Source organism: Orcinus orca, chromosome 1, assembly GCF_937001465.1.
Source record: "Orcinus orca chromosome 1, mOrcOrc1.1, whole genome shotgun sequence".
NCBI lineage: Eukaryota > Metazoa > Chordata > Mammalia > Artiodactyla > Delphinidae > Orcinus > Orcinus orca.
In genome coordinates this window covers 172,937,017-172,960,238 of record NC_064559.1, presented here as the reverse complement: position 1 = coordinate 172,960,238, position 23,222 = coordinate 172,937,017, and the positions used below count along the sequence as shown (strand labels likewise).

The 23,222-nt window shown below is 34.9% G+C and overlaps 1 protein-coding gene across 2 annotated transcripts in view; it reads right to left on the bottom strand.

Annotated features, from left to right (window-relative positions):
• Nucleotides 1-23,222, bottom strand: part of SPATA6 (spermatogenesis associated 6) — a 157,601-nt gene that overhangs the window by 83,028 nt on the left and 51,351 nt on the right. For both annotated transcript variants that reach the window (XM_012534469.3, XM_004273888.4), the window contains exons 5-8: nucleotides 22,492-22,616; nucleotides 12,312-12,392; nucleotides 7,489-7,782; nucleotides 3,041-3,128 (exon numbers count right to left, since the gene is read on the bottom strand). In XM_012534469.3, coding sequence (XP_012389923.2) covers nucleotides 3,041-3,128; nucleotides 7,489-7,782; nucleotides 12,312-12,392; nucleotides 22,492-22,616 — 588 coding nt within the window. The remainder of the gene's footprint in view (nucleotides 1-3,040; nucleotides 3,129-7,488; nucleotides 7,783-12,311; nucleotides 12,393-22,491; nucleotides 22,617-23,222) is intronic.

Below are 23,222 nucleotides of genomic sequence, written 5' to 3'. Positions count from 1 at the left end.
AATACACCTAAATGAAAGTAGGAAAAGTGGTAGGAGAGTGGTGGAAAGGAAAGGAAGTTGGGGTTAGAAGACCTGGGTTCTACACTGTACACGGCTATTCTGTAGCTCTCCAACATATCACGTAACCTCTCTAAGCCTCTGTCACTCTTCCTGATCAAATATAGCTACATCCATCTTCACATTATTATGAGGACTAAATAAATCAATGTTGGTGAAAATGGTAACCTATAGGAACTTAAGAATTATTAGGCAAGATACTTTGGTAAGAAAATGTTCAAGAAGAATTTTCATTAAAGATAGTCATAAGTGAAAATTCACTATGTGTAAGATAGTCTATCATAAGAAATTCACATATGTATTTAAATAGCTGATAAGAAACCAAAGCACAATTGCTCAACTGCCAACCAGAAAGAAAAAAAAAAAAGTAGTTCAAAGAATAGGGGCATTAAAATTAGAGAAATGAGAAGGGAAAACTCTTTATAGTAAAAGGCAAATAATAAATGTATAAAGAAAAATGGAACTTAAAAAAATATTTGGTAAACATCACTGTAATAAATTGTTTTGGGCAAGAATCATCAATGTATGCTAAAGGGGTCGAAGTCGAAGAGAATTACATAGTCTCAATCTTCCCATAATTACAAAGGGAAGGAAGAAAATAGCACCTTCATGCTGGAGAAACCGAGCAGACACCATCTTAATCAAGTGAGCAAATTAACATCACCAGTAACAAAGCAACATCACATACATCCTGACATGATGCACTGAGAGTAATACATCACTTCTGTTGTATTCTGGGGGAAAATGAATAAATCTAATCATGAGGGAAAAAAAATCAAACAAACCCAAATTGAGGGAGATCTATTAAAAAACTGGCCTTTATTCTTCAAAATTATCACATCATTAAACACAAAGAAAGACTAAGAAACTGATCCATATTAAAGAAAACTAAAGAAAGAGACATGGCAACTGAACCTTATGTATGTTGTGGAATTTCTTTTGCTATAAAGATATTACTAGAACAAGTGGCAAAATATGACTTAGGTTTATAGCTTAGTTAACATTATATCATTAATTTCCTGTTTTGATACTTGCATCACATTAAGAAAACAACTGTATTAGTTTCCTCAGGCTGTCATCTACCATAGACTAGGTGGCTTAAACCACAGACATTTATTTCTCATAGTTTTAGAGGCTGGAAGTCTGAGATGTGGGTGCCAGCACAGCCAGGTTCCAGTGAGAGCTCTCATTCTGGCTTGAGGATGGCTGCCTTTTGGCTGTGTCCTTACATGAGAGAGAGAGAAAGCAAGACCTCTGCTGTCTCTTCTTATAAGGGCACTAATCCTATCATGAGGACCCCACTCCATAAACTCATCTACACCTAATTACCTCCCAAAGGTAATGACCTGTCTCCAGATAACATCACTGGGGGGTTAGAGTTTCAACATATGAACTTTGAGGACACATATCAGCCCATGGCAACGTCCTTGTCAAGAAAAGTTTATACACAGATACTCATACAGAGATGGAGGCAGGGAGGAGAAAGAGAGAGAGGAAGAGGGAAAAGAAAATATTAATATTTGTGGACTCTGAGTAAACGGTGTAGGAGAATTCTTTGTACTATCTCAACTTTCTGTAAGTCTGAAATTATGTCAAATCAAAAAGAAAAAAAAGCACCTCATTATTGACCTCTCTGATTGTACCTCTACACAGGCAGCTGACTGTTTTGATTAGAAGTTACTAGAAACTATAACAGTTCTGCTGGCAAATACATAATAATTGTCAAGGGAAATCAGACATTTAAGTGCATTCTACAAACATCTTCCAAAGAAATGTCTATATTGAAGCTATTTTCAATTTTCTGGTTCTGAAAGCTTATTTACTCTATGTCTATAAATTTAGTACAAGAGGGGAAACATCCCTTGGAGGGGAAAGTCCAAGAGTATAACATCTGTTCCTAATTTCATATAATCTGCTATTCTGAGTATGAAAGACTTATTGATCACTCCATTTATCTCCCAGTTAGTGCTAAAAAAGCAAAATAAATGTGCAAAAACTCTTCAAGTTCTCAGATAAGAATGTTTCATATCCCAATTTTTAAAAACAGATTATACACTAGCGTTTAGAAACAAAAAGAGACAGAGCTCACTACATGTTGATTGTATTTTTTCACTCTCACTTTTCTATGCCTTTTTTTTAGTGTGCAGTAAATTAACTTAAAGGCTGTTGGTGGATACTTGGTGAACTGACTAGCTAATGTCTACAGATATTAACGCTTACATATCTCTAATTATAAAATACTATTTAATCTTCTTCATAAAAATCATCTTCATATTGAACTTAAGAAACAACTTATCTAACCATCAGGACCAGGCCTAAAAATCAAAAAAAATATATTATAAACTAAACCTAAAGGACATTATCTTTCCAGAAATATAAATAATAAGTATTATTTTGACAGCTGATACTTATTAAGTGCCCTGTGTGCTAGAGCATTTTACATGGTAATATTTATCATGTTATCTTCATTCTTCAATAAACTGATTATCAGAGTAAAGTGATTTGTTCAAGAATGCCCAGTTTATAAATAAGTGGTAGAGAAAGTATTCAAATATATGTGTAAATGTATGTCCAAAACCTATAAACCTGAACTCTTTTTACAACGGTGTTTCCCAAAGCCTGTTCCATAAACTAAGTAATATATGTTAAGGAGAGGAAAAGGTTTCATGGTCAAATAAATTTAGAAATTGTTGAGCAAAACAAAAGGTTTTGTTTTGTTTTGTTTTTTACTAAAAGGTATCATAGCCTTTAATATGCTAATATGTGTTTTGAATCTCAAAGACGAAGATGGTTTATAGCAGCACAGAAATTCTACTATTTTTAGAGAGTACCGACATGGGTGTCCCACAAGTTGTAAAAAGTGGCATTATACCATATTTTCCAATACAGCCAAGATTCTGTTTTTATTAATTGATGCCAAGACAAAGACTTGAATGTAGCCAAGAGAACTAAAACAGATGAAGAGAGATAACTTGTAGCTAACCATTGTGCAGCCTGGACCATCCATTTCTTTCACAGTCTCTGCCAGAAGATCCAAATAAAGCATCAGCCCTGGGACTTGGGGGATCAACCTAGAATAAGGAAGATTTCAATGTAAAACGGAGCTTAAATATTTTTTTCAGTCTCATGGAGTCAGAAAATCAATTGAGGTACATAGATCACATTATCATCAAGTTAACATGATACTGCCTATACAGTTCAAGGATGTTCCAAGATCAGAGCTTAGCCGAGTATTTTGCTGTTTGTTTTTAAATAAAATTTAAGTTAAACTCCAGAAATTTTTAATTATATTTTGAATCCACTCTAAAATGAACAGATTTATAGTTGAAATGTCCATTACTTTATTGCCTAGTTTGCTTCCTATTACAAAGTTAAAAACAGGGAAATCTTACTTTGCCACATTTAAGAAACAAGTTTAGCCATTTACTACTTATCTCCTTAGCATATAGATTTTGAATTTAGTGTCTTTACTTGGCTGTGTTCAGGAGTCAGCATTCTGAGTATAGTAATAAAAGATATTAACAGTTATCCATATTTTCTAACAAAAAAAAAGTCAGAATGATATAAATCTGTGAAAAAAGACAGCTCTACTTACCAAAATTAAAAACTTTGTACATAAAAGGACAATATCAAGTAAAAAGGCAACCCATGTAGTAGGAGAAAATATTTGCAAATCATTATCTGAAAAGGCATTAATATCCAGAATATATAAAGAAACATCTAAAACTCAATCTAAAAAACTCAATTAAAAGTTGAGCAAAGGACTTAAGAAGACATTTCTCCAAAAGATATACAAATGACCAATAAGCACATGCAAAATCAATCAACATCACTAATCATAAAGGAAGTACAAATCAAAATTCTAGTTTACCCCCATCAGGATGGCCATTATCAAAAACCAGAAAGTAACAAGTGTTGACAAGGATATGGAGAAATTGAACCGCTTGTGCACTCTTGGTAGGAATGTAAATTGGTGCAGCCACTATGGAAAACAGCATAGTGGCGCCTCAAAAAACTCAAAATAGGATTGTCATACAATCCAGCAATTCCACTCCTGGGTATATACCCAAAAGAACTGAAACCAGGGCCCTGAATAGATATTTCTATACTATTTTCACAGCAGTATTATTCACAACAGCCAAAAGGTAGAAGCAACCTGTGTCCATCAACAGACGAATGAATAAACAAAATATGGTATATACATGTAAAAGATTACGCAGCCATAATAAGGAAGAAAATTCTGACACATGCTGTAACATGAGTTAACCTTGATGACTTTATGCTAAGTGAAACAAGCAATTCACAAACTGACAAATACTGTATATATTAGGTAGCACTTATATGAGGTACCCAAAATAGTCAAATTCATAGAGACAAAAAGTAGAATGGTAGTTGCCAGGGCTGAAGGGAAAGAGGAATGGGGAGTTATTGTTTAACGGGTACAGTTTCAGTTTAGCAAGATGAAAAATGTTCTGGAGATAGACGGTGGTGATGATTATACAACGTGAATGTACTTAATGTGTACACTTTAAAATGTACACTTAAAATGGTTAAAATAGTAAGTTTTATATTGTGCATATTTTACCACAATTTTTTAAAATTTAACTTTAAAAAAAGGAATGTGAAAAGACAAGCCACAGAATGAGAAAAAATATTTGCATATCATGTAACTGATAAGGATCTAGAATCCTAAATATATAACAGAAAATTTACAACTGAATTCAACAAAAAGGCAAACAACTCAATTAAAAATGGGCAAAGGACTTGAATAGACATTTCTCCAAAGAAGATATGCAAATGGCAACAAGCATGTGAAAAGATGCTCAGCATCATTAGTCATTAGGGAAATGCAAATCAAAAAAACCATAATGAGATACCACTCCACACCCCTCAGGATGGCTACAATAAAAATAAAACAACAAAATGAGAATGTGGTGAGAATGTGGATAAATTGGAACCACCACACATTGCTGGTGGAAACAAAATGGAGGAACCACTGTGGGAAAGTTTGGCAATTCCTCAAGAAGTTAAACATAGAATTACCATATGGCCCAGCAATTCCACTCCTGGGTATTAAAGCAGTTGGGAATTAAAACAGGTATTCAAACGAAAACTTGTGTATGAATGTTCACAGAAGTACTATTCACATAACTAAAAGTTGAAAACCCAAATGTACATCAACAGATTAATGGATAAACAAAATGTACAATGGATTATTCAGTCATAAAAAGAATCAAGTACTGATACATGCTACAACATGGATGAAACTAGAAAACACTGTGATAAATGAAAAAAGACACAAAAAGCCAAACACTGTATGTCCATAGAGATAGTGAGCAGATCAGTGGTTGCCAGGGGCTGGGGAAAGAAATGGGGAGTGAATGCTTAATGAGCATGGGGTTTCCACTTAGGGTGATGAAAAAGTTCTGGAACTAGATAGTGGTGACAGCTGAACCACAATATAAATATACTTGATGTCACTGAATTATACACTTTAAAATGGTTGAAATGGTAAATTTTATGTTATGAGTATTTTACCACAGTAGAAAAAAATCCTATTCTGCATAAATAAAAAAGCAAAGAATGCAGTTTAACTCTTATAGGATGGTTGTGCCAGTTTGGGAGAGTACTAGTTAGATTCTTGAAATGGCTTCTTATTCTTTAAGATTACTTTTTATACAGTGTTTGTAAAACTAGAATGTCTTTCCTAAATGTATTACATTTTGCATATTCATGTATCAAATTAAAATTTTGTTTGGTTACCAATTTTATTAAGTGCTTTTAAAATCATGAATGCCTATGGGGCTGAGAGAGGCATACATTTATACAGCTGGAAAAAATCTAGTCCTATACAATAACGTAAGCAATTTTATAAGCTTAGAAGTATGTATTTCTTTCTGTTCAATGGAAAGCTGAAAGGGAAATCATTTAAATAAAAATGTGAAGATTTATACCAAGCATTATTAAAATTATTCTATTTTGAACAGTGACATGAACATAATAATAAACATTTTAAGAGCAGTTATTTCCCTAAGCAACTTTTATGTGGCTAACGCTCAAAATATTCCTGGTTATCTTCGTACATAGGCATTTTAATTAAAATGCTAATATTTCTTCAGATTAGAATTTAGCATGTCCTTTCTTTTCAATTTAATTTGCAATTATGAGCAAACAGAATTAAAGGCATTCTGAAACTGTCATCAAACAAGCAAGTAAACATATCTGGATATTGTTCAAACAACAAAAAAATGTGACCAGAACCTATAAACGAGTTCTATAGGAATAAGACAAGTATAATCACAATAATCTCAATAAAATATTATCATTTAAAAGTGTCCATTATATTATAAATTTTCTTTTTTACAATAAAAAATCTATTACTTAGGCTACAATAATAAAGGATTCATAGTCAAAATATGAAAATGGAATGAAATATTGCTTAAGGCACAGCTAAATTTTTTTTAAAGGTATCACAAAGAAAATCTGAACTTCTAGGTGGCGTATGTTAAAAAAGCTATTCGACCATCACAGGAGCATGTTTACATGTTTGTACTGATATTTACGTTTTAAAATTTGGAAAAAAATGCATTAGAGATAAAGTCAGAAAGTGTTTCGTAGACATCTCAAAAAGTTGTTTTGCTTCTCTGAGCACTTAAATCTTCAAGTTTATTATTATATAAAGCAATTTTTATTAATTTGCAAGCTTTTCTTAAAGAAATACTTTTAAGGTAATATAGTTTGATAAAAATTAAAGAAATTATGAAGATTCTGAGAAAGCCTTTTATTAAATATTATGATTATAGACCCTTAAAATTAGCCAGAGTCTATTTGACTATATGGACACAAGCTCTAAACTCAAACCATACCAAAACAGGCTTCCATATAGAAAGATTAGAAACTATGTTACCCTTGAAGTTAAGTCTTTCTTTCAAAGGCCTTCCTCTTCCCATCAAATAAAGATTTACTTCAAAGATCCATTATATAAGGTTTATCCAAGGGACATAATTTCAAGAGAAACTTACTTTTCCATTATAATTTTTTAAAAGGCTGGGGGAGGAGGGTGTCTTCCTTTCCACAAAGAAAACTTGGTCTTCTTTTAATACCCTACTCTGCCATTTTAGAACTAATGTCAATTACATCTCAGTTCAATTTGTAAAGTTATTACACGGTCCACTGTATGAGAGGAAAGGAAATGGCTACTGAGAGGATTTAACATGGCATTCATAATGGAGCTTGATCTCTGTCCGGTTTAAAGGCTGCAAAAGAATGTTCTTTTATCAAGTTAATTTTCCATTTTAGATTGCTAGGCTAACAGTTCAGGAAAGAAAATTATTAATATAAGCTAGAAGTTGAAAGAAATTTGAGAATAATATTTTAGTGGAAGAACAGATTAGATCAGTTTCAAATGGAAATGTTTCAGAGAACACATACATGTCTAATCACAAATGGAGGTTTATCTGTTTCTTTTTTGAATTCATAGGGCCCCAGATTTAAATGCGCCAGCCGCTGCCTAGTGTCTTCAGATAGCTCACACATGCGTCTTTTTGTGTAAGGAGATGGAGAGTGTGATTTTGAAGAAATTGTAGGCTGTTCGTAGTTTTTTGCATTTATGCAATATTTATTTCTCTCAGGTGATTTGGAGTTTTTCTTTTGTGACCTTGATGTTCTGGTTTGCAGTCTGCCATGTGATTTTTCAACTGGAGCCGTATGGTGAATAAATTTATCCTAAACATAAAAAATAAAATTCATTTGGTCAGGAGAGATATATTTTATACATATTATGACCCTTGGGTAAACCATATACATATACATATATATATAACTACAGGTAGAAAAAACCTTAAAAAGTAATTTAAGGCACATATAATCTATCAAAGCCAACTAGATCAGTCTCTCTTATCCATGTAGATCCTGAGGGAAGTCAAATCCATATCCTCCGAAATAACTCTGTCTAGTAGTTAATAAAATATACTGTACCTCACTTCTTAAGTATAACAAGTACTTTAACAAAGTTAAAGCCCAATTTTTAATCATTTGAAAAATCTAAGAAAAAAAGTAAAAATTATTTTTCAGTATACTAAAAAACTAATGCAAACATTGGTTTATCATTTATAATTATGTATTCAAATAATTGGCTATATAATTTAAGAGGATTTGTTTAGTAATCTTAGCAACACACATGTCTAATTAGTTGATTATAAAATCTTTATGGGGAAAACTATACGTTTCATTCATACTATCATGATTACATACATTTGCACAATGTGAAAATCTGAAGAAAAGCTTTATACATATTTTCATAAAATGTATAATTTGGATTATACAAGGTGATTAGAATTTTTAAGATCTCTTCCAAACTAAAACTTTACAATTCAATGACAGATAACCATAACATCTTAATTCTGTATTTTTATAAAAGTAAAAATGTACAAAAGACACGTTACAAACTTTAATGACTAGTACTCTGTCTTCTAGTAAAACTGGCTAACACTCTAAAATTTTAAACACAAATGATATTTCTATATATTTTGTGTTATTAGGATACTTTATTCAAATAGTCTCTGCCTTAAAAAAGTTGGATTACAAGTAAATAATTTAAGACCTCTTCAAGCTTTGTCTAGATTTATAAGCTTTCCAATATTCGAGAAAATGGACAGTTGAGAATCTTTGAACGTCCTCCTAACTTTATCACATTAAAAAACCACCGGGCTTCCCTGGTGGCGCAGTGGTTGAGAGTCCGCCTGCCGATGCAGGGGACACGGGTTCGTGCCCCGGTCCGGGAAGATCCCACATGCCGCGGAGCAGCTGGGCCCGTGAGCCATGGCCGCTGAGCCTGCGCATCCGGAGCCTGTGCTCCACAACGGGAGAGGCCACAACAGTGAGAGGCCCGTGTACCGCAAAAAAATAAACAAGAAAAACCACCAATCCTACCTTCCCTCTTCTCTACTTTCTCAATCCCCCTCCCTACTTGCTAAAGGTATCTATTTCTAAGTAAATAAAATACAAATGTGAAATAGGAGAAGAGTCAAATATTTTTTAAAGTAGGAAACTACTTTTTTTTTTTTAAACAGGAAAGAAAATAGGAAAACAAGGAAACAAAGTTTCCTGATTAGAAAAATAAGTCCACAAGTTTCATACAGACCAGCAGCATCAGATTATTTCATCATTTTTCTTTCTTCTCTAGCTCTTGCTATGCTCCTGGACCTTCTCCCACCTTGTTCAATGACTTCAACAAGTAATTCAGAATTTTTCATCCCACTTCACCTATCTCTATGACATCACACTGACTCACAGAAGCAGCATTATTAACACATGAAAAGAACCTTTGAGGTTTAATAAAATGTTCAAGCAATGAATCTTTCCAAGAACTTAGACTTCCTATTTCTGAGCTTTAACTGTCTTTTTCTACTTCATCTTAGATTTATTCATTATACAGATCCATTGCACCCTAAACTCTGAAAACCCCTTGCTGACCAAACCTTTTCCTCAACCTACTTCTTTTATTTTCATTGAATCTGTTACTTGTCCTCTTCGTCTCCCTCAGCCCCTAGATCTCTTTCCCCCAGATCCTCATACATTTTTAGGATCTCTTACCTTTAGACCCGGATGAACCCAACATCACCTATTTCAGCAATGCTGTAAAGTTCCTTCTTACCCACCTCTTGCTTATACCAAACTGAAAGGAACTCTTTCTTCTTTTTTGATTACAGCTTTTGAATGCTGAATACCACTAGAGGAAGTTAGAAACGGTGCTGTATCTACCACAGATTCATACCTTCTAACCTAATCAATCCTTAATGCATCCTATTAATGCCCAATAAAACTTAAAATAGTAGCTGTTTCATACTGTTTTACACAAAATGGCTCCCTAGATCAGCCACGAGGACAACAGCACTTGTGACAAAAGGAGACTTGAAAAGTGCTAGTCTTCTTTTACTCCAGAAAACCTTCCCGCCACATGTGAATGAGCTGAAATTAGCCTGCTAGATGGTGAGAGTCTGTGGCCATCACCCCAGCTGAAATCAAGCCAAACACCAGGAATGTAAAGTCCCTCTCACACCAAGAAGTCAGCCAGCTGCCAGACATGCAAGTGAAGCCCTCCTAGACCAGTCAGCCCTAGCCTAGGCAGCCCAGACCAAAAGAATCACCCAGCCAATCCACACAACTGTGAGAAGCATCTTATTTTAAGTTACTAAGTTAGTGTGGCTCGTTACACAGCAAAAGCTACCTGATACAGATTATCAAACATATTAATAAAGTTACTAGTAATATTTAACTATTTACTAATAAATTCTACTTTGCAGTAGGTAAAAGAGACTACATAGAAAACTAGATATATTCCAGAAAATCCCAATAATATATTTATTTTTTCAGTCCATTCAATTGGTGGCAAAACATCAATTGTGACAAAAAATTTGAAAATAATGTGCCAAAAGGAATAAAGATCATTATAAATATTTATAAACCTAAATGATTTTAAAGAGTTTATTTCAATCACTCCTCTCTTAAAAACCGAAAATGGTTTGTCTAATTCTTAAACTGTATTTGAACCTGAAAATGCTGTTTTATACCCATTAAAATTTTAATTGTAACTAATATTCACTTGGGAAAAAAGTGGATTTAGCATGTTCTCAAATAAGATCAAATAAGATTAAAATTCTGGCTGTTACCATTCAGAATTTTAATGTAAAAGTGTATACTCTGTTGTGCCTACCATACAATGTCTTCATCTTATATTTCATCTATGTCTTCTATATCTCAATTATCTTAATTAAAAAACGAATAACCTCAGTAACAGCCACAAAATTTATTAATTATATGCTACGTGCAGACACATATATTCTCTAATTTAATCTTTAAACCAGTCTTTTGAGGAACTTGAACCCAAATCTGTTTGATTCTCAAGAATATTTTCTTAATAACACCAAAGGCTATTCTCTCACATCTCTGTTCAACAAAAAACAAATGACAAACATTGAAATGGCAAGTTAGCCAAAAGCTTACAGAGGAAAATGCTAGTCCAATGAAACTACTAGTGGGGTGAAAGTTCTACATTTAGTAAGGAATCTTCCACTAAGCTGTACACTTAGAATGTGTGTACTCTTCTGTGTGTATACCACACTCCTGACAAAAAAAGAAATTTCTACCCACCCAGTAAAGGCATACCGCAGTGTGGGTAGGAAACTTCTGTGAATCCAGAGGAAGCATTTCTGACAATTTACAAATGTGCACAGTGCATATCTCCAAACAAGTCAGTAACCCAGCTCTGCATTTGGCAAGTACGTGTCATTAGATCTCTAGTAGCAGTGTTTCAGCTTGCATTTAAAAGATAAATAATTAGGCCAAACTCTAACATACCAAATGTCTTGCTAAACAAAGTAAGAAAGATCCCCTTGATAATCTTACAATCATATTTTACCTTTGTTAGCTTGTCAAGTTACCACCCTGAGCAAATTCCCTCTGAAACTGATAATGCAGGAAATTAACATTCTACTTTTTCCACCATAGGTCCAGTTCTGCCCTGTTTGGGTCCTCTAGGCTTTATATAGTACTGGCTCATCATCACAGGCTGGCCACTGTTACCTGGTCATAATGCAGTCACATATGTATGAGTGATGCCTAGACATTATTAGATAACCTGTGGTCAGGGTAGCAAGATGGTCCCAGTGACTCAGTAGGAAGTTAGACCAGAATGTAATATTAGATCCAGATATCTGAGTTTACTGAAGGCAGTTTTTACAAACACAGAACGTACTTATTAGGCTGAAGTATTGAAGCTTCTCTTGATCTGACAGCACTAGAACAGCCACCAAACTAAGCAACAGTCCCTTAAGGAATTAGAGACACTCAAGAAGCTATACCCACTAACCACCTATATCCCAGCCTGAGAACCTCTGGTCCCATTCGCTAAAAATGTATCCTTTGAACTTTAACTTCTTTAAGATTCATAGAAGCCTCCAACCAAGTTCTCTGTGGAACTTTTTGAAACCAACATCTTTCTGGCAGCCTAATTTCTTTCCATTAAAAAAAAAAAAGTACCATCTACCATGTACACCAAGTTTTTCACTTCCACACTTATTAACATGTAACCAAACAGCTAAATACCTAAGATAATTGTTTTACTTAAACTAGAGACTGATCAAAAAAATGTGAAAAGAGTTGTAGCCAAAATAAAAGAATAATGCTTGCCAAATGCCCAATAAATACAAACAAATAAATTAAACCATTAGATATTTTAAATAAATGATTTTAACCTGAGTGTGGCACTTCCTTGAACTTATCAGACATTCGGTAATCACTGAGGTTGTAGAAAATTCCAGCTTTGGAGCAATTCCCTGAGGAAGAAAGAGAGAATATTAGTAGACATTTTAATTTTTAAAAAGCTAATTATTACTGGTGAAAACACGACCTATAGTAACAAACACTTACCAAGGTTCAGCTGCTTTATTTGTTAGTTTGAATTTCTTATTAAGGATAAAGACAACAAACGAATGTTAAATGTTATCAAGAAACAGTTTTACTGCTGATGATTCACTTACAAGTGATTATATCACTTTTATGGAAAAATTCAGATATTTTTCATTTTCAAGTATTTCCCTGTCAATTTTTTAAAGATTTTTAATAATATTTAAAGTCCTAAATATTTGAAAATACTTAATGGATTCTGGCTCTTTTTACTTTTACAGATTAAGATGTACTTAACTACATAATCCAGAAATACTTTGCATAGTCTCCACGTGTCAAAAAAAAAAAAAATCACAGCTCCTGGGTATGCAGCTTTTGAAAACAGAAGAGAGATAAGTCTCTACCAATTCTTCCAACAGTTTTTCCCATAATGTAGCTTACATTCAGATATATGAATGAATGAATCTAGTTTCTATTTTTTGCAACATTTCAATCATCAGCTTAAACACTGTTTTGAGATAAGCAGAGACAAATAGTAAAATTCAAAGGAACAGTCACAAAGCACCTGAGAAAATATTTGGAAGCACACAAGTTACATATTCACCAAAACACTAAAAGATACAGTATATTGTCTGTACCCAGGGCAGCTTCACTCTAATATATTGGAGGTCAGATATCTTACCCAGTCTTTGACCTACTAACTTTAAAGTTTCAAATATTACACACTACAAAAAGGTTAAATATGAGTTACCTATGGATTAAATGGACGACTTTTTTTCTGCAAACATACTTTTATTGATAATGCTTACTTGTTAGTTATCCATTGCTGCATAGCATATCACTTAGCAGTTTACAACATAAGTACATACTATCTCACATAGTTCCTAAAGGTCAGCAATCTGGCAGAGGCTGAACTAGTTGGTTCTGGCTTGAAATCTCTCATGAGATTGCAGTCAAGATGTTGTTTGGGCTGTAGTTTTCTGAAAGCTTGACTGAGGCTGGAGGATCTGCTTACTGAGATTCACACAGTGGTTGGCTGGAGGACTCAGTTCTTTTCTATCTTTTAGCAAGAGAACTCAGCTCTTTCTCGATAGGACTGCCTGAGTGTCCTCATGACATGGTAACTAGTTCTCTCAAAGCAAAGCAAGGAGGAAGACATAATCCTTTTTATGACTTAGTTTCAGAAGTCTAACACTGTCACTGCTGTCACATTCTATTCATTAGAGCCCTTAAGTGCAGCCCACATTCTAGAACAAAGGAAACTACCTTTTTAGCAGAGGAGCATCAAAAATTTGGGGGACATGTTTTTAAACCACCACAGTTCACTCTCTGACCACAAATTAAATTCCTCTCATGTGTAAACTGAACTCATGCCCTACTGAAGAAAAAGGAAAAGGAAAAGGAAAGGAAAGGGGAAAAGTCTCATCCTTTTATAACTTCAGCTTGAAATCCAGGATATTGGCATCTAAATCAAACTGTTATTCAGCTGTCTCAGGTATGGTTCTTTTTTTTTTTTTTTTGCGATACGCGGGCCTCTCACCGCTGTGGCCTCTCCCGTTGCGGAGCACAGGCTCCGGACGTGCAGGCTCAGCGGCCATGGCTCACGGGCCCAGCTGCTCCGCGGCATGTGGGGTCTTCCCGGACCGGGACACGAACCGGTGTCCCCTGCATCGGCAGGTGAACTCTCAACCACTGTGCCACCAGGGAAGCCCCTCAGGTATGGTTCTTTAAAGACAGTTTCTAGGATACAGTTCCTCACAATTAGAAGACCTATGAACTAAAGAAACATGTGCCCCACATATATTCAAGGTACACATATGCAGCAGGCAGAGGATAATCACTATAGACATTCCTATTCAAAAATAGAGAATACAAGAGGCAAATAGAAATCACTGGTCCACAGCAATTCTGAAATCAGCCAGGAAAATGTCAGAAGTTTCTCACTTAGAAGTTTAGTCCTATTTCTGCTCAGAAATAACTATCCATAGTTTTTGGCTCCACTCTCTGGGCTCTTGCTTCCATCCTTTGAATTATCATTCCCTTGCAACAAGAGGTAGACAATGTTTCGAGCTATACAGTGTTCTGAGCCTGGGTCCTGTCAATAGAATTTTGGGGGTCCAAAAGCCTTTTCATTTTGTAAGGTCTCTCTCAATTTCAGACCGTGCTGGTGGTGTTTCTACCAATATAATGCTCTTAAAAATGTATTTTGTTCTCATGTGAACATAATTGGAGTTCACTTCCTTAGACAAAAGCCACACCCACCTGTACAGGGCTTCTGCTGGTCTTCAATCATCTTCAAGAACATATGTTTAAGCAGCATTATTTACAACTGCCAAGATTTGGAAGCAACCTAAGGGTCCATCAACAGATGAATGGACAAAAAACATGTGGTATACACATATATATATATATATATACACACACACACACAATAGACTACTACTCAGCCATAAAAAAGAACAAAACTTTGCTATTAGCAGCAACATGGATGGACTTGTAGGGCATTATGCTAAGTGAAGTAAGTCAGACAGAGAAAGACAAATACTGTATGATCTCACTTATATGTGGAATCTAAAAAAATACAACAAATTAGTAAATGTAACAAAAAAAGAAGCAGACTCACAGATACAGAGAATAAACTAGTGGTTACCATGGAAAGGGGGAAGGGCCAATATAGGGGTGGGGAAGTGGGAAGTACAAACTACTAGGTGTAAGATAGGCTCAAGGCTGTATTATACAACATGGGGAATATACCCAATATTTTGTAATAACTGTAAGTGGAAAGTAACCTTTAAAAATGTGATAAAATTCTACATCTTTTTATGATAAAAACTCTGCCAGAAAGTGGGTATAGAGGGAACATACCTCGACATAATAAAGGTCATATATGACAAACCCACAGCTAACATCATCCTCAACAGTGAAAAGGAATGCTGAAAGCATTCCCCCTAAGATCAGGAATAAGACAAGGATGCCCATTCTCATCACTTTTATTCAACATAGTTTTGGAAGTCCTAGCCACAGCAATCAGAGAAGAAAAACAAATAAAAGAAGAAGAAAAACAAACAAAACAAAAAAAAAGAAGAAAAACAAACAAAAAAAATTAAAAAAAAACAAATAAAAACAAATAAAATTGGAAGGAAGAAGTAAAACTCTCACTATTTGCAGATAACATGATACTATACATAGAAAATCTTAAAGACACACCAGAAAACTACTAGAGCCCACCAATAAATCTGGTAAAGTTGCAGGATACAAAATTAATATACAAAAATCTGACGCATTTCTATACATGAACAACAAACTATCAGAGAGGGAAATTAAGGAACCAATCCCATTTACCATTGCATCAAAAAGAATAAAACACCTAGGAATAAAACTTACCTAAGGAGGCAAAAGACCTGTACTCTGAAAACTATAAAACACTCTTGAAAGAAATTGAAGACAACACAAACAGATGGAAATATATACCATGTTCTTGGACTGGAAGAATCAATATTGTTAAAATGACCATACTACCAAGGCAATCTACAGATTTGATGCAATCCCTATCAAATTACCATTGGCATTTTTCACAGAACTATATAACAAGTAATTTTAAAATTTGTATGGAAACACAAAAGACCCAGAATAACCAAAACAATCTTGAGAAAGAAGAATGGAGCTGGAGGAATCACACTCTCTGACTTCTGACTATACTACAAAGCTACAGTAATCAGTACAGTATGATACTGGCATAAAAACAGACATATAGATCAATGGAACAGGATAGAAAGCCCAGAAATAAACCCATGCACTCAAGGTCAATTAATCTATGACAAAGGAGTCAAAAATATACAATGGAGAAAAGAGTGTCTTCAATAAGTGGTGCTAGGAAAATTGGACAGCTACATGTAAAAGAATGAAATTATAACATTCTCTAACACCAGGTACAAAAATAAACTCAAAATGGATTAAAGACCTAAATGTAAGACCAGATACTGTGAAACTCCTATAGGAAAAACATAGGCAGAACACTCTTACATAAATCACAGCAATTATTTTTTTGGATCCATCTCCTAGAGTAATGGAAATAAAGGCAAAAATAAACAAATGGGACCCAATTAAACTTAAAAGCTTTTGTATGGCAAAGGAAACCATAAACAAATGAAAAGACAATGTACAGAATGGGATACAACATTTGCAAACAATGTGACCAACAAGGGCTCATACAGCTCAATATAGCTCAATATCAAAAAACAAACAACCCCATCAAAAAACTGGCAGAAGACCTAAACAGACTTAAACTGCCATCTGTATGTCATCCAAAGATGACATACAGATGGCCATCAGGCACATGAAAATATGCTCAATATGACTAATTATTAGAGAAATGCAAATCAAAACTACAATGAGGTATCACCTCACACTGGTCAGAACTCCCAAATTAGGAGTTTGGGATTAGCAGATACACACTACTATACATATAATAGATAAACAACAAGGACCTACTGTATATCACACGGAACTATATTCAATATCTTGTAATAACCTATAATGGAAAAGAATCTGAAATAGATATATGTATATGTAAATGTAGATATATAACTAAATCACATTGCTGTACACCTGAAACTAACACAATGTTGTAAATCAACTATACTTCAATTATAAAAATTGTATGAAAAATATTTTTAATTAAACAATTTTTAAATGTAAAAAATAAAGTAAAATAAAACCTACGTTTAATTAAATTATTTTCTGAGGCAACATCTTGGATCTTTTGGAGGTTTTAATAAAGGATTTTACAGTCACAGCCCCTTGGTTTCACCATCAGACCAACATTTCCTGAACATACCCTAGCATTCATTTTTGCTCATAAGTCATTCCTTAATTTCAACATTATCTGCCATTGGGGAAGGCTGAGAATCCTCAAAAACAGTAAGTTCCAACTCCTTTTTGTGTTATTAACAGGCTTTCCTTTTGCTTCTCTCTCCCCTTATATTTTGCTATAAGCAGCAAAAAGAAACCAGACAGCCCCTCTAATACTGTGTCTGAAAGTCTCCTTACAAAGACCACCCATTCCATCAGGTATTTTTTTCTATATCCCACATTCCAGCTAAACTTTACACCATTACATAACAAGGGCTCTTTTCTCCCCTAATTTCCAATAAAATTTGCCTCATTTTCTTCCAAACACTCATCTGGCAGTTTCTTCAAGGCTCTTCAAGCTTTCATACACACCCCAGCAAAGCTGTCCCAGCTTCGGCCCTCTCCAGAGGCTTGAGTGTCCTCAAACATGGCAGTTGGCTTCCCCAGGAGTGAGTGATATAAGAGTGAGAGCAAGGAGGAAGCCACAGTGCATTTAATGACCTGGTCTCAAAAGTCTAAAACTATCACTTCACCGCAGTGTATCTGTTAGAGTCACTAAGTAGAGTCCATACTTAAGAAACTCTGCCTTTGGAAGAGAGGAGTGTCAAATCATTTGTGGACATATTTTGTAAGTACCACAGCCTGGACTGCAACTTATCACTTTACCCCTCCCAATATATTGCTGGTCATATAGTAAATACTCAGTGTTTTAGCCATTATTTTTAGATCTTTCAAAACCCATGTGTATCAATTGGGGTTTCAGGGAAACAGAACTAACAGAATATATACACAGAGAGATATTTATTTTAAGGAGTTGGTACATGCAATTGTGAGAGTGACAAGGCCAAAATCCACAGGGAAAGCTGGCAGGCTGGAAACTCAGGCAAAGTTGATACTGTAGTCTTGAGTGTGAAATATTTAAGCAAGCCAGCAGGCTGGAAACTCAGGATTTCTATATTACGGTCTTGAGGCAGAATTCCATATTCTTTTGGAAACTTCAGTTTTTGCTCTTCAGGTCTTCAATTAATTGGATGAGGTCTTACCTACATTATCAAGGGTAATCTCCTACACGTAAAGGCAAGTGATTGTGAATAGTAGTCAAATCTACACAATACCTTCAGAGTAACATCTAGCCACAACCTAACCAAAATAAATTTAATCATCACACATCGGAAATGTCAGTTTCCTCTATGAAGTCTACAATAAGATGTAATTTATTCAATTCAACCAAGTCATTTAAGTACATACAAAGATATGTGCTAAGAGGTAAGATCAACGATGAGAAAGTCACAGATTCTGATTAATATCACTGCCACCAACAACAGCATCTTGTCATGATCTCCATGGCCACCATTGTATCACTAACATTTACTGATCATTCTCTATGTACCAGGTACTAAAATAACCATTTACAAGTTTCTATTAATCCACCAAACAACGTTATCTCCATGGTATAGTGATAGTAGTAGCCTGTGATAGTGCCAGGATTTAACCCCAGATGTGACTTGAATCCTTGCCACAGTGATGGGTTCAGGCAGTCAGCCTAAGACTCAGATGCCTATGCAGAATCATCAGAATTCTGAGGAAAGGTGCACTGTTGCCTGCCAGGACAGCAAACTACTGATTGGAGTGTGTTCTCCACTCACATCTAAATACAATAACTGATATGATTGAATTTACAACTGCTATTTTGTTGTTCAATTTATATATATGCCATGTCTTTTTATTCTTGTATTCGTTCTAGTGGTCTCATCTGAGTATGCATAGCTTAGTGGTCATCCAATGAACCTGTAAGGGTTCCACTCTTTGTTGATTATCTGTGTGTGGGTTGGGGAATGCACTCAAAGGAACAGCAGGTCTCTAGTCTCCCTTGGCTTTCACTTTTTGCTGGACTCACACTGTCTCCCCTGAACGTGCATAGTTTCAGTCAGCCAGGAATGAGTGGAAAGCTCATCTCAGCCCTTTTATTGCTCCCTTACTTCCAGGGCCTCCTGTCAACTTTCTGGCAGGTGTGCTGCTCACTCTGATTGGAACTGCAATCGGCCTAGCAAAGCTGTGGGTTTTTCTCATGTGCTTCTAACTGAACCCACCACATTTAGCTGGCAAAGACACAATATTTGCCCCTATGATTGTGACACCAATTCCAATGTGTGGGTTTTCCAACACCACCAAGAAAAGTCTCTGCGACACCATTTGGGTGTCCTGAAATTTAACTCAGCTCTGACACTACCTGGAGAAAGTGTCAGATCCCACAGGTCAAGGGCTCAGTTCCACAAGACTGCTCCTATCTGACTTCAGATGCTCATCACAAGTCCAGGTTGTCACCCACAGGCTACAAATAAGAGGTTCCCATGACCCCTTCCTTGGGTTCAATCAATTTGCCACAGCTGCTCAAAGAACTCAGGAGACAGTTTACTTAGTTTACCAGTTTATATAAAAGGATATGATGACATCCAGTTGGAAGAGATGTCTAGGGTGAGATATGTGGGAAACAGGGAGAAGTTTCTGTGCCCTCACCAGGTGAGCCACTCTCCCAGTACCTCCACGTGTTCACCAACATGGAAGCTCTCCAAACCCCATCCTTTGGGTTTTATACCCGCTTCATTACACAGGCGTGACATTAAATCACTGGCCATTGGTGACTGAACTCAATCTCCAGCCCCTCTATTTCTCAGGGGTGGGGCTGAAAGTTCCAACCCTCTAATCACCTGGTTGGTTCCCCTGGCATCAAGCCCCCATCCTTAGGTTCCCAAGGAGCTTTCCAAAAGTCTCCTCATTAACATAAGAAAAGACACCTTTATAGCTCTTAAACCCAGGAAATTCCAAAGGTTTTATGAGCTCTGTGCCAAGAATGGGGCAAGAAGACCAAATGTATGTTTCTTATTACAAATCACAGTATCACTGCCCAAAATTGATTCTGACCTCTCTGGTAGCAAAGCTACTAATTTTTGCAACTTGCCCCAGGCTTAGTGAAGCTACAATTCTCACTGGCTATGCAGGGTATGAGAGCTGTCCTAGGCAAGATGACCACATACTTCTGCCATTTTTACCCAAAATTTTAGCAGCTATTCAAGCACGGATACTTCTTAATTTGTCTTAATTGTCTTAACTGCCGATCAGTTTCCAGTGCCCTAAAACTGCGGCTTGTGACAATTTTGTCCAGTTTTATACTTGTGTGGAGAGTAATTGACAGACCCTTCACACCATCATCACCAGAAGTCTCACTTTTTATATTGTTAAAAACAACAGGCCCCAAATTGAGTTGCTTACGCTAAGCCCCGTGTCACCAAACAGATTTAAATTAATTACAGTTTCGGCTCTCCCAGAAATGGAATTTTAAACCAGTCAATCAGGAATCGCCTGATTAGCACTCACTAGGTAATCCATCTGATTAGACCCTCTGCCATCCCCTAAATGAAAGGAACCTTGCAATAATCAACACACTTTTTGGCCTAGTATAATGTCCTTGTTCCTGCTCCCTTCTGGATATAAAAATCTTTCATTTTGCACAGCTCTTTGGAGCTTCTTTCTATCTGCTAGATTGGATGCTGCTTGAATCAAATCAATTTTTGCTCAAATAAACTCAAAATTTTTAATATGCCCCAATTTATCTTTTAAGAACATATATAGACTTTTTGCCTTAGTAATCCAAACTTTTTGATATATGTGAAAGTAACTCAAATTCAATAAGGAAAACTACCTGTTAATGGTCCATATTCTTATGTTTATATTGCCAATTTGGTATAATACAGCATTTTAAATTACTTTTAAAAAACTTTTAATTTTAAAATCAGAATTTTTTTCATTGCAGGCTTCTAGAAAGTCCCTGAAACATTCTTGGAAGACTTTTTGGGCTAATGGACACTGAAAATATCCCAAAGGAGGTATATTTTAATAGATTTGCTAGTCAACTTTTATACTTTCAGCAAGCTGAAATTTGCTATTTCCTACAGGAAATACAGGAGAAGTTACTTAATTCACCATATTGGCTCATGTAGCACTCCAATTTCCTTACTGCTCTAATATCTCCTAAAGTTAGTGAAAAATATTTGTCCAAATAATTTCAACCTAGACAACTTTTACTTTTTTCTTCTTTGAAACAGCAGGGGCTTCACTCAGTCTCTCTAGGCAGAAGGCGTTTTCTGCCTAGAATAAAAATATTATTTTTATTTGTAAAATAAATAAATATATTTATTTATTTTAATAAATATTTTAATAATAGGAATAAAAATATTATTTATTTATTTAGGAATAAAAAATTATTAATAATAGGAATAAAAATAATTAATAATAGGAATAAAAATATATTTATTTATTTTAATAAATATTTTAATAATAGGAATAAAAATATTATTAATTATCCAATAAAACTGAAGAAATTGCAGGAAAAGATGAGAGTTGGCTATCACTTAATGCCGCTTTCACTTTTAGGGGTATGAATACGTATTTCCATTACATGAACATGTAATAATTATTCTATCCAAACTCCTACTAATGGACATTTCAATTATTTCCATTTTTCATTATTATGAACAATGCTACAAACGAACATTCCTAAGAAGGCTCTTAGTATGCCAGACAGAATACATCTTAAAGCTATATACCTAGAAGGTCACAGGCTATGAGAATCTTGGCCTTCACTAGATAATCCTGAATTGTGGTTGTTCCGATTTACATGACATAGCAACATATACAAGCTTCCATTTTTCCATGCTTTTGACGTTTGTCAGATTTATTAAATTTTACCACTCTTATGGCTATAAAAATGAAATCATATGATTGTTTTAATTTGAATTTTCCTAAATGCTAATGGGATTGTGCACGTTTTCAAATATTTATTGGCCATTCTTTTGGGAGAAAAATAAAGAGAAGAGAGAGAAAGACATAGGGACAGTGGGGAGGGGAGGAAAGGGGGAGAAGAAGAGGAGAGAAATCTGAAGAATATAAGGCAAAATAATGCTTGTTAATTTTGGAAGGAAGATGCGTGCATTTTGGTAAAGTATTTTCATTTAGATTTCAGTATGTTTAAAATAACATCATAATTTCATAAAGCAATTATGTTTTAAAATAAATTAAACTTTGAATTAGGTCTTCACATTTCAGATATTGAGGGCTATATGTTGGTTTTTGACAATGATCCTGCATCACGATTTGATTCAGAAAATAGTAAGCACTTACGTGAAGGCCAGAAATCTTCCTCATGGTAGCCTGGCGGTTTGAGTCATGGTGTCCAGAAATCTGATTTGGACCCGGGAACATGAAATCTCGTGTATTCTCATCATATGTAGACAGTGTTTCACCCACTACAAGAAAGATATCCTATGATTCAAATTATAACAAAATATGCTATTTAGAAACAATATCATCAAGTACGAATATATAATGCCTGATGCCTTAATGAAATACTTGCTTCAGGGTCATGGACTTAATTTTTTTCTATGAAAGGGAAATTAAAATAAAGTTATGTTAAACGAATTAACACATTTCCTTATTCAGAAATGTCATACATACTACTAATTCTCCCTCCCCCTTTCGTAGAAAGGGGATATTCATGTAAACTTTTTAAGTACATATGAGTTCCTAGAAAAGAAAATCCTTTTAAACGTATCAAACTGACATAACATTTATACATATAAAACTTAATTACCATCCCCAGAATTTTTTTTTTCTATCTTCCATTCTTTTCTACCTGCCATTATGAGATATTAGGTTACATATTGAAAAAAATATAGACATTTTATAGAATTTGTGGTTACCTGGATTAGGTATATATGTGATATTCAAAAAGTTTAGACTACTAGCTTTCAATAAAATATAGTTCTCTGTTTCTCACATAAAATAAGGATTTAAGATAGAGTCTTCTATAATCATAGAAATAAAAATAAAACTATCCTTCAGGTTTTAACTCT